The sequence below is a fragment of the Bos mutus genome, chromosome 29 (genome assembly GCF_027580195.1).
Source record: "Bos mutus isolate GX-2022 chromosome 29, NWIPB_WYAK_1.1, whole genome shotgun sequence".
Lineage (NCBI taxonomy): Eukaryota > Metazoa > Chordata > Mammalia > Artiodactyla > Bovidae > Bos > Bos mutus.
The window spans coordinates 31,217,443-31,230,147 of NC_091645.1; the positions used below are offsets into that span (position 1 = coordinate 31,217,443).

A 12,705-nucleotide genomic window follows, 5' to 3' on the forward strand; every position below is an offset into this window, starting at 1 on the left:
ATCATGGGAGATTAAATGGCTGATTGAGTCCAGCAAAGTCAAGAGGCCAAAGGATGTGACAAATGTGTATGCAGAAATACCTGTGAGTCAAGGCTGGCTGGCCTACTCTGACGTTTAAATCCCAGAAGAAAGTTGGTATATACAAAGTAATACTAGTAAGTTTCTGGTGTATCCTCCCCTTCACAACAGAGGAAATTCATTAAGACAATGAAATTCAAATATTTAATTTTGGTGTCCAAACCAAAATTAAATAGACAGTAATTAAGAAGGAAGATATATAACTTCCAAAAAAGATTTTTAACCCCAGATAAAAGAAGTTAAATATGTAATTTTTGCATTATCTGCTCTTGTAAATTTCCTGAGCCTCTTATCCCTTCCAACACTGCTTGGAACAAAAATATAGTTAGTTATCTGCTTCGTCTCATTCCTTCTTCCAACCACTCATTCAAAGAACGGCAATCCCCAGAAAGCCTCGGAGCTGTCTGCCCCATATGCCAAGTCCACTGTCATATTTGCAACTTTTTATTATTATTATTTTTATCATCTAGTTAATACTCTGTAATGACCTACATGGGAAAAGAGTAAGAGGATATATATGTGTATATGTATATATATATATATATAAAACTGATTCTCTGCTTTATACCTGAAACTAACACAACATTATAAAACAACTATACTCCCCAAAACTGTTGTAAATAAAAAAACTTTAAAAAGAAGGAATTGTCCCTTCCAGAAATTCACATTAAAAGTCTCAAGAAAACAGACCCCAACCAAGAATGCAGCAGCCTCTTTTCAACAGAACAGGAAATTTTGTGGCCTCCCATAAAAAGGTGTTTGCTCATTCCAGCTGTCCATCTTAAACATACCAAAAGCCTAAGAAAGAGTTTATATTTTCATGAGGAACACCCCACCAAGTCCCCTGCATTTACACTCAAAAGTCCCTGAGATGATTCCGTCAGTCATTTTTATACTGGGAGGGCGTGGAGACTGGAATTTCCACTCGCTGGACAGCTGAGGTTCCAAGGAACCCCAGTAAGCAGGGACACTGAACGAGGCCATAACCGCCCCCTGGCAGCCTCTCAAACATGAGCCAAATGCAACTCTGTTGAGAGCTGCGGTTCATAGCAGGAGGCTGCTTTCATTTCAGCTCTCTTTCACAATCCTAGAGCTGGGAACCTTCATTTACGGGTATTTTTCTCCCAAAATGGGTTGGTTCCAACTAGATGAGTCGCTCAGTTAGGCTACTGTGTTCAGGGGCGGGGAAGCTCGTGTCCTCTAAGACATCCATCGGCTGGCTTTCCTGAGAAACATCTCAGCAAGGTCCTTGCAAAGCTCCCTGACCCCACCACACAGACCTCAGGGCACCCAAAGCAAGAGGTGGGGGAGCCCTGTGGCAGCCCACTCAACAGACCAGCCCAAAGAAGACAGTTCTCTGAGTCCAAGGAAGTGGAATAGAAACACTCTGTCTACCCGAATGCAGTCTGGGAACACTGCGATTATTGTTCATCATCTTCAACTAACAGTGATGCTTTCAGTCTACCCCAACCCTGCCATGGCAGAGTCAATCACCCCGCTGGAATACGTCCTGTTTGCAGCACTTCTCACTCGTAAAAAAGCAACCGTGAACAAAACGGTCTGCCCCCAAGTTTGTGTGGTGAGATGCTTGGTATGAGCAAAGGAGAATGAGGCCAGAGAGCAAGCCTTCCTGTTTCTCTGTGCAGTTCACCGTCTGGCCCACCATCATTCATCTGGGGTCGCAGGAACCAAGAGAAGGAGAGGGAAGAGGCCAGTAACACAAAGCAAAGCCAGACACAAGGACAACAGTCCTGCCCAAAGTGACAGCACGCTGGGCCCCCCCACACACACACCGGCAACAGTCCTGCCCAAAGTGACAGCACGCTGGGCACCCCCGCTACACACATGTGCACGCGCGTGCACAGCCTCACTGCACACTCACAGAAAGCCCCATAAGAAAGACTGGCGTTCTGTTGCCGTGACCCGCCTGAGAAAAAAGGTACACATGTGAGTGTAAGTATTTAAATAGACCTGCATCCAAAAATAAAGAAGGGGAAGGTAAAGCTGGTCCCACCCATCCCCTTCTGTCTGAAACACAAACACCCCGTGTCCCTAGGAGGCAGATCACAGGCTGCGATTCTGCTGGGACTTCCTCCGCAGGCCTGCTGGGAGGAAGTGGGAGCCTGGACGCTCGAAGGAGCTGAGCCTAGGCCTCAGGACAGGGAGCGGGGTCAGCATTGAGCAGACATCACTGCGAGGCCGGCCACTCGGAAAGACTTCCTCCTGCTCCTCTTCCTGTCTGTAACTCTTTCCAGTTTATCCATCAGAAGAGTCAAGCTAGTTCTCCTGTTGACTGATCTGCAGCATCATTTCAAATATTTGGCAGAAAAGTAGATTATAGGACTGGCAGGAACCTGGGTAAGCTTCTGTATATTTGAATTAGAACTCAATAATAATAATAATAATGTGTTACCTAACATTTGTGGGCTTCTGTTCCCTTTTCTCTGAAACCTAATTTACTCTGATTTTAGGAAGAGTTCTATAATATCTGAAATCATGTCTTATTTCTGTTTCATTTTGGATAAAAGGTAACATCCAGAATATTAAAAAAAAAAGAAAATCAGCTAGTTCTTCTCCCATGAGCAAGTCCGTCTTTATACAGGACTGTCCTTCTATCAGAGCAAACAGTCTGGACAGGTCACTAGATGGGTTGTGTCTCTGAGTGTTTAGGTCCCAATCTTTAAAGTTGAGGGTATTTAACCTTTTTTGGCTTTCTAAGGTCAGTCAGCTCTACTTAGAACCATGTAGCTCACTGTCAGTGAATATGTTACCTTTGTCATAAGAGTCACGGCAGTAAGAGAGAGTATCTAGTTTTGGAAGCTTCTGGCCACCTCTTTCCCTGGTCCTCTAGCTAAATACACACTTAGACCACACTGCTGATGACTGGTTCCAAATAAGCTGTTGGTTAACCATCTTCTATCTTCCCAAACCAAAGAAGTCACAGGAGGTTGGGAAGCCCAGGCTGAGAAGCAGAGGTCATCAGACACCAAGCCAGGAAGGGTAGTCCGACTCAGGAATATTCGAACACCAGGACGACGCAGAGATCAATTCTCTCTGGGAGGGTTCTCAGAATCATTTTTATGTGACTGTGTCCTCCTTAAGCAAAATCCTCTCAAGGAAAATAAAGCACCTAAAATTATTATTTGGTGAAATATCATACCTAACTAAGAAATGTGACCAGTCTTCCTGCCGGATTTCAATTCCACCATGGATCCACAGTCTTTGTTATCATAAAGCCTCGGCTAAGACTTCATGATACAAAGTTCTTAACAGCTAGACATTTTAAGACAGAAAAGCAAAAACTCAGGCATGCCCATGGCTAAGAGTGAGGGAGGAAAAAAAAAAATGGAACCTAGGAAATGCACCCAGTGAGGCAATTCTTAGAAACTTCTAGAGCAGAAATGTGACCTACCACGACTGGCCCTCCCCATGCACATGTTGTCTGGGGTCACCACTTCTTGTTTGATGGCAAAGTAGTCAGTCTGCAAGGTGTCCGTCTGCAGAGTGTCCCGGAGGATGACCGAGGAGTAGTCGTTCTCATATTTGAGGGAGAGGAGCTCCTCTGAGCTGATGGGATGGAGAGTCTGGTAGGACTCTGTGATGAAGCTGGGCTCGGAGAACTCCGAGGGAGGGACGCACTGGGCATGCTCGATACCGTAGCCTGGAAACATAGAGTGTGCGATTGGAGAGAGGAGAGGTGAGTACTGAAAACAGGCTATTCCCTCCCCATTTACAACGGCCCCGTGACGTTAACCAAGCTGACTACTTCAGGGAATAAAAGACAAATACTTGAAGTCAAAAGGGCCTGGGTTTTCAATCTTGCTCCACTACTTAAGGGCCATGGCCCTTGACAGACACTTCCCTTTTCTGACTCAATTCTCTCATCTCTAAAATAGGGATGATGGCAATCTTCCCCAGGGCATTGTGATGAAGATCCAAGGACAGCACACAACCAACCTTTCTAGCACACAATAAACTCATCGTTGTTGTGAGTATACAGATCATAATAAAGTAAAACGATAAAGGGAAAACAAACCTACTTAAGATACCCTTTGAAAGCAAAGCCATCAGATAAGCACAGCCCTACACTAATTCTCTTCCTCCGGCCATTCCTGCAGCCTGGTGAGGGTTCAGGCACCAGGAGGACAAGGCTTTCTGCTCAGAGACAGAACCTGAAGCTGCAGGGCATGCCCTGAAGGAAAGGGCATGTTCCCAACCCTAACACAGTTCAAAGGGAACACTGTTGCACATTCTAGCAAAAAGGAAAGAACAAGATCAAAATCCCTGACCTGAACTTCTGTTGACCACCACATGGCCCAGGGTCAAACAGGACCACTGGAGAGAAGCAAATCGCAGTCTCTCTGTGACTATCTGTCACGCTGAAGATATCAGCAAGACCCCAGTGTAGGAGCACGCAGGTGAGCAAAACGTGCAACAGGCTGAAACCTTGTGCTTTGCAGGAATAACAAAGCAAATAAGCAAGTGTCTACATGTTTTCTGAGGTTTTGGTTTTTTTTAATATGGACCATTTTTCAAGACTTTATTGAATTTGTTACAATATTTCTCCTGCTTTACGTTTTGGTTTTTTGGCCACGAGGCACATGGCATCTTAGCTTCCCAACTAGGGATCAAACCTGCACCCCTGCTTTGGATGGTAATGAAGTCTTAACCACTGGGCCACCAGGGAAATCCCCAAGAATCTACATGTCCGGAGCTATTATTTTCTGTAGAATTGCCAGGCAGGAGCCTGAGATGGCCTAGGACAGGGTTCCTTTCCTAAGTTCCCATCACAGTGAGCAGGAAGAGAGAAGAGGAGCCAAAAGGAACTTACTAATGAAGTAATCCGAGGTATAGCGGGACTCTGGGTAGGGAGGGTTGACTCCATTAACTTGGTATGGCTTCACATCCTCTGCAACAGACCAGGAAGGAAGGGAACAAAGAGGTCAGCATGCAAGCAGTGCTCAGCAGAAGAGGACCCTGGAGGCGAGGACCACAGTGATCTCAGTCCCTCTGAGAGAAAATCTGCATGTTCCCTAACTGAGCTAGTGTCTGAGCCTCCCCTGACTGGAGCCTTGTCTATAGATGAGCTCACCAAAGTATGGCTAAGTTTATGATTTCAGTAGCTGGAAAAGGGGATTTAATATCTTGGAAAGCACGCCCATGAGTAATCTCAAAGGGCTGGGAAGGCATCCACCCTCTTTCTGATGCGTGCGTGTGCCGCCAGCCTCCAAGGCTTGAAGACATCTTATTGTTGTTGTTTAGTCGCTCAGTCGTGTACGACTCTGCGACTGTCAAGCTCTTCTGTCCATGGGATTTCCCAGGCAAGAATACTGGAGTGGGTTGCCATTTCTTTCTCCAGGGGATCTTCCCGACACCTTGGGAGTTTACCAAAATCAGTCGCCAACATTCAAACAGATCAGGTCCAACGTTTTTCAGAAACACAGGGCAATCTTTTTAGGCAGGAAGATTTTTATTATTTTCTTATTATTCTTATTGCTATTTTATTTATTTTTGGCCATGCTGCACCGCACAGGGATCTTAGTTCCCTAACCAGGGAGTGAACCCCTGCCCCCTGCACCAGAAGTATGGAGTTCCAACCACTGAACCACCAGGGAAGTGCAAGCAGGTAGATCTCAGAGCCCCCACTTCTTCCAACAGGTACCTGGTATTTGGTGTTTTTTCCATTGCCCTCAGATTTCCAGTTCAGGCCCAGATAAGACACTAGTAGGGTGATTCTACTTGGTGAAATATGACAGAAAAGACACATAACCAAAGTTCTGTCCTGGTGCCAAGCTCCACGGGAATGAGATAGAACGCAGAGGAAGGTAACCAAGCAAGAGAAACTTCTCCACTGAACGAAAGTGAACTTGTAGATCCCCTAATGACCCTGGAATCTGGTGGTAGCCCCTGACTACTGTATGGAACAGTCGGATTACATTTCACTTAAGAATCAGATGTAGACAGAGGGGGCTGGTTTGGGTTTTTCCTCGGGTATTTGATAGCTTGTTGGGAGCAGAGACTGCTGGGAAAACAAGTTCATGCCTGCACAGAAAAACAGTTCCCAGCTGAGATAAAATGATTAAACTCTGCTTCAGCAGCTTATCAGATTGAAACATCCCCTGTACCTTTGGCCTGCCACCCCACCCAGAACAGCTATGTTTTTTTCTGCACTGGGTTGCCTTACTTTAATCACAGAACAAAAGCTGTAGCCTCAATACAAACATCACGCTCAGCTCTTGGAGGATCTGAAGAAGCACAGTCCTTCGTCTCCCTTGAAAATGGGTGAGATGTTCTCACACTCACTCCATTACTCTCTCATTCTCCTAAATTCACTGGTATGATTCCTCTGCAGGAAGGTAAACAGCCGATTCACTGGAAAAGACCCTGATGCTGGGAAAGATTGAAGGCAGAAGGAGAAGGAGAAGGAGACGACAGAGGATGAGACGGATGGATGGCTTCACCGATTCAATGGACATGAACTTGGGCAAGATCTGGGAGATGGTGAGGGGCAGGGAGACCTGGCGTGCTGCAGTCCATGGGGTCACAGAGTCGGATGTGACTTGGTGACTGAGTAACAACAAAGCCGGAAGCTCCCCTCCATGAGACCGTATCACTACACAAAGAACACAGGACGGGGAGTTTGGCTGAAAAGACCCAGGTGTAAGGAAACAAGTGATGTTGAGGAAACCACCTGACCTGTCCTCAGTTTACAGACAAGGGCTCACTCTAAGAGGACATGCCCTTCCTGTGTCCCACGGTTGCTTTGAGAACCCAAACGGACTGGTTCACAGTGCAAACTTTTCTGTCTATTCATCCTATTAATTTTTGAGAGTTTGATATTGAAACCCCAACTAAAAATCTGAATTTATCTACTTAAAAAATAATTACGTAGTGGAGCTACATGTACCTCTGTCTTATATTTTCCAAGGCTCCTGTAAATGTGTTATCATAATTTCATAATTTTAAAAAAAGAAAACATATTTTCAAGCCCTTTGGAAACAAGGAAATGCTGTATAGATGAGTTGTAACCGATCAGAGCCGACTGAGACACCGTAGAACACCTGGCTGCCCTGGGGTGCTGACGAGAGGGAAGCGGTGCTTTGGAAGCATATATTTGGGTGACACGGTCTGATAGAGTCCACTGCCATGTTTATAAGCCAACGCTTGCATCAGACCTGCTCTGAGCCTGCCGTATCCTTTCCCTCTATAAACAGGCGCTCACGTCAACACATTATGAGTGGTTTGTGTGCAGTTACGCTGAGATCACGGCGTGGCTTCAGGGAAGCCAGTACCGCCGCCCAGCAGTCCTGGGCCAGATTCACCTACTTCTCAATTCTGCTTATTTATTTATTTTTCAGCTATTGCTGAGGAGAAAGCGCGGGGCGGAGGGGGGGGGTGTGGAGTAACAGTTCTGTGCCCAGAGGAGTCTAATTTGGGTCTCTCCTGGGCATTGCAGAATGGAAAATATCCTTAAACAAAGGAAGGTATTATATGGAATAAAAAGTGCTAAGCCTGAGCTCTGCTCCCTGCCCCCCGCGTCTGTGCCAGGGGTTGGAGCTGGTGACCACAGGGAAAGGGTGGGCCTGGGTCAGAGAGGGCAACGGGCTTCTAGGCTTACAGTCAGCTGGAGGGCACTGCTGACTGCTGGTAACTGCAATTTATTTTAAGAAGAAATTCAGAAAAATAAGCGCAAAAACACCCAAGTTTGCCGCCTGCTGCTGTTTCTATACTCAGCCCGGACTGTGGTGCATGAGTCACTCAGTCCAAAAAGGTTGGAAGAGGCTGGTAGGAGAGGCCATGTCATTACAAGGTTGCAACACGACGTCCTGACATAACCCTGGCTTCTGCTTCAGATGGAAAAGGTGTACCTCACGACTGCAATTCCAATCCCGTTAGTGGGCAGAGAAGACTGCTTATTAGGAAGCTCTGAAACACTGAGCTTGGATGTGGCCATGGATCAGGGGAGTGTGTTTCACGATTGCCAAAAAAAAAAAAAAATAGAAAGAAAGGAAAGAAATACTCTTTTGCTGGTTGTGGGCACTGCTTGTTCAAGCAGTACATGAGTCTAAGATAAGGACTGAGACTAGAACTTTGCAAACCGAGAAGCTTTAGGAGGTAAAGATGAAAAGTGGAGGCATCCACATATACACTAATATATTTAAATAGATAGCCAATGGGAATTTGCTGTAGGACTCTGGGAACTCAAACTGGGGCTCTGGAATAACCTAGAGGGACAGGAATGGGCGGGAGGTGGGAGGGAGACTCAAGAGGGAGGGGACATGTGTACACCTATGGTTAATTCATGTTGATGTGTGACAGAAATCAAACCAATATTATAAACCAAGAATTAATCAATTAAAAATAAATAAACATTAAAGAAATTAACATTTATGGAGCACCTGCTCCCTACCAGGCACCATACGGCAGTCTCCACAGACTGTATGTGCTGTGGCTGGACGCCCAGATGATGACCTCGACGTGGCACCCCGCTCCCCAGTCGATTCTGGAAGCTGCCCCGTGCAGGCCCCACCTCCCCTACCCCACCCTGTCCTCATGCATTTACCTTTCTGCAGGATCTCCAGGTGTTCCCACAAGATGTCCCCAACGAAGTCTGGGGCCAGCTCGAGAAAGCAGTCTTTCCCCAGTGCGCAGAGGGCTGCCCCGTTCATACAGAACTTCTGGAAGTCCACACCCTTCAGGCTGAACTCGTTGACAGCCCACATCACCCAGTCCCGAACATGGGTCTCTGTCCACTGCCGGGGATCTGTGGGAAGAGATCAGATGATGCCCCAGCAGATCAGGGTCTCAACTCTTCCCTGAGCCTCGGAGACTACACGAACGCACCCGACCTTCACTGAGACGTTCTCGGATTCACGGAATGAGGAAGGCCTAATGGAGTATCTTCTATAACCCTCCTCCCAACCCTCCTCCCTGCATCCAGGTCAGCCCCATCTTCTCCCTCCCACCAGTTAGCTAATCACTGCCATCAGCCAAAAAGTAACAAAGAGTATTCTCCACCCATGGAACCTTCCAACAGGTTCCAGGAGTCTCCTCTCTCCCTGCCTTATTTCCATCAGACTTTATTAAACCTGGGACAAGGGAACAAATGACTCCTTTAACAGCAACAACGACAAAGTCAAGTGTGCTCTGGACATTACACTCACCTCTCCCTGCACTTACTCACGTAATTTACTTGTGGCCATTATGCTTAATTATTCTTATCTTAGTTAATGATGGTTAGTATAGCTGTCCTTGCATATCCAATGTGATTGGTTTCAGGACCCCCTCCCAGATACCAAAATCTGGGAAGGTGCATGTTCCCTTATGTATATAAAAGGGTAGGGCACACTCAGCCCTCTGTGTCTGTGGGTTCTGGCATCCCCAGATTCAGCCAACAGAATTGGATCTGTGGTTGTCTGAATCTGCCAATATGGAACCCTTGGATGAGGAGGGCCAACTACAGTAATCACAGCAATTAGTAGCAGTGCGCCATTCAAGTGATACTTAGTAGTAACATTACTGTGTGTGTGTCAGTGGCTCAGTCGTGTCCAGCTGTTTGCAATCCCATGGACTGTAGCCCACCTGGCTCCTCTGTCCATGGGATTTCCCAGGCAAGAATACTGGAGTGGGTAGCCATTTCCTTCTCTAGAGGATCTTCTCAACCCAGGGACTGAACCCGGGTCTCCTGCATTGCAGGCAGATTCTTTACCACTGAGCAACCAGGGAAGCCCAACAATGTTATTGGGCACCTGTATTATACCAGATAACCTGCAAAATATATACGTAAGACAGGTCCTCCATTGAGGGGCCATGTAGAACAGACGACACATAACCTTCACGCGTGGCCCTGGTTTAACATGACTACACCAGCTCACGGCACTGACCGCACTCAGATGACGGCAGGGTGTGGTGCCTATAGCCCACCTCCTACCTCCTCTCAGTGTTCTCCCCTGCAGTCCAGAAGATGACGTGATAAGATGATGGAAAAGTGGATGGTCAGAACTCACTTTATTCTGCTTTATGACTGGGCTCTGCTGTCAGCGGAGGTTTGTGGGAAAGCAGAATATGTGAATAGGTGGACAGATTCATTCGAGGAATCTCCCTGAGGCCTGTGTCTGGCAGGGTGGAAGTCGCTCCCACAACAGTAGCTCTGGCAGGGTGGAAGCCGCTCCCGCAACAGTAGCTCTGGCTGGGTGCAAAGGCAGCCTCTATTTCTCTTACTCAATAGAAACGTGTTCCTTCTGCTCCTAGTTGCTCGGGAAATGCCACTTGGTCAAGGCTTAAGTCTTCCCCAGTCATTTTTCCTTTCTGACCACTCAAGTCACTTCCCTTTACATTCCCGAATAAACCCTTTCAGAGGAGAACGTGTGTGTGCTAAGTCGCTTCAGTTGTGTCTGACTCTTTGCAACCCTGTGGACCACAGCCCACCGGGCTTCTGTGTCCATGGGATTCTCCAAGGCAAGAATACTGGAGTGGGTTGCCATGCCCTCCTCCGTGAGATCTCGACCCAGGGATCGAACCTGCGTCTCTTACGTCTCCTGCATTGGCGAGCAGGTTCTCTACCACCAGCGCCACCTGGAATGCCCTGAGGAGATACCCAAGTATAAACGCATTTCACCAAAGGACATGGAAAAGAGTAAATTCCCAGAACTGTAGCTCATGGAGTTCATCTAATGGCAGCCAGAATGACACCAAGACCATGCCTTCCAAACTTGTCTGTACAACAGAGTTACTTGAGCTTTACAATTACTGATGCTACCAGCAATTGTGACTTAATGGGTCTGGGATCTGGCCTGGACTGTGGAATTTTCTGAAGATCCACTATCTAATGTTCAAACAAGTTTGGGCGCCACTGCCCTAAGACCAAGATGGCAGGGACAAGCCTGGGAGATCAGGGAGCATCAGCACGTGTCTATGCTTGTTCCAACAGATGTCTGTCCCAGTCTATGGCTGCTGATTGAGGGTGGTGAGTAAGTGTCCATCTCAACCAACAGGTGAGAAAACCAACTGTATCTCAAAGTCTGGTCCATCCTCTCTCCTTCCAACTACAAAACCTACCTTTTGGAATTCCCAGACGTTGCTGCTCTTTAGAGAAACCACTGAAAGTAGCTTTCAAGGCCTGAGACATCATTTCTTTGCTGCTAGGAGTTAAGAGCGGGACATCTGCACATTCCATATCTGCAAGGCAAAAAATATCATATGAATACAAACAAAAATGAAAAAGATGATGGATGTCAGCTAGACTGATGGTGGTGATCGTTCTGCAATATACACAAATATCAAATCATTATGCTGTGCACCTGAAAGTAATAAATACATGTCAGTTATACCTCAATTTTAAAAATGAAACTAAATAGGTAGTTAACCACCCATAAAATATAATAGAGCATGAATGGGCTGAAGGAGGCAAGCTGAGAAATAACTGTAGTAGCATCGTCACCAGGGCAGGTAAAATTTGGGGGGCTTTCCATAATGTGGTAGGGTCTGTAAAAAAAAAAAAAAATTCCCGACTCTTGCCTTGAATGTCTGTATCTCTGACAAAATACGTCAATTCTTTCTGAATAGCTCTACCAGTTCCCCATAGCCTCTATTCATCCTTCACATTCACTGAGAATATTAATGTTTCTGCACACTTGCTGTTACCTCTGAAAAAGAAATAAGAGTATTCATTGGATAAATAATTCTTTAGCCCTTGCTACATGCAAGAGATTAGAGAAAGAACAGTGAACAAGACAGAAATGATTCCCACCCTGATGGAGCTTGGTATCAGGTTCCAGCAGGGAAATCAGTTAGTAAAAATCTATTTGCACAATTAAACTTCAAATACAACGTCAACAGGGCTTCACAGGAGTAGGAGATGAAGTGTTAACCCATAATAGTGCCCTTTAGGTCTGGAGGAATCAGCAAAAGCCTCCTTCAGAACACAGATGTTTGACCTGGGATCTGAAGGATAATTAAGAAAATTATTCCAGACCAGTGGTTCTGAATGTGTGGTCCCCAGATCAGCATCACCTGGGAACTCAGCCCCACCCAGACCTCCTGAATTACAACCTCTGAGGGGGCGGAGCCCGGAAATCCATTTTCAACACAGAATCCAGGTAACCCTTATGAGCACTGATATTAGAGGACTGAGATACTAAGTGAAGTGAATAGCACAGCTGAAGATTCTGAGATGGGCGAAGAGAACCTCAGTTGCTTTAGTATCGAAATGGTCAGTGCAGCTGCGGCACAGTGACTGGGGGACAGCAGCTGGAGAGGAGGCTGAAAAGGTAAGTGAGGAGGGTGTGCAGGAATTTATAACTGTATCCTAAGTAAGACAGAAAGGCACTGAGGGTTGCCTGCAGAGGAATGACACGATTATATTTTGTCTGAAGAAGGATCACCTTGCAGTAATTCTTTTTTTTGTCCTGTCTCACTGCACAGCACGTGGGATCTTAGTTTCCCAACCAGGAAACCTCCCCATGCACTGGAAGTAAGGAGTCTATCACTGGACCACCAGGGAAGTCCCTATGATAATTCTATTTTTCATTTTTCAAGGAGCTGCCATCCTGTGTTCCTCACAGTGGCTGTAGGATTTTATCCTGTCACCACAGTGCTTCCTGCACCACTGGGCTTCCCAGGTGGCCT

At 46.4% G+C, this 12,705-nt stretch overlaps 1 protein-coding gene across 5 annotated transcripts in view; it reads right to left on the reverse strand.

The window, feature by feature from the left end:
* The window catches only part of ETS1 (ETS proto-oncogene 1, transcription factor), a 138,944-nt gene that overhangs the window by 27,079 nt on the left and 99,160 nt on the right, over positions 1–12,705 (reverse strand). For all 5 annotated transcript variants that reach the window (XM_070365203.1, XM_070365205.1, XM_070365202.1 and 2 more), the window contains 4 exons: positions 11,137–11,256; positions 8,642–8,842; positions 4,910–4,987; positions 3,491–3,739 (listed from right to left, as the gene is read on the reverse strand). In XM_070365203.1, coding sequence (XP_070221304.1) covers positions 3,491–3,739; positions 4,910–4,987; positions 8,642–8,842; positions 11,137–11,256 — 648 coding nt within the window. The remainder of the gene's footprint in view (positions 1–3,490; positions 3,740–4,909; positions 4,988–8,641; positions 8,843–11,136; positions 11,257–12,705) is intronic.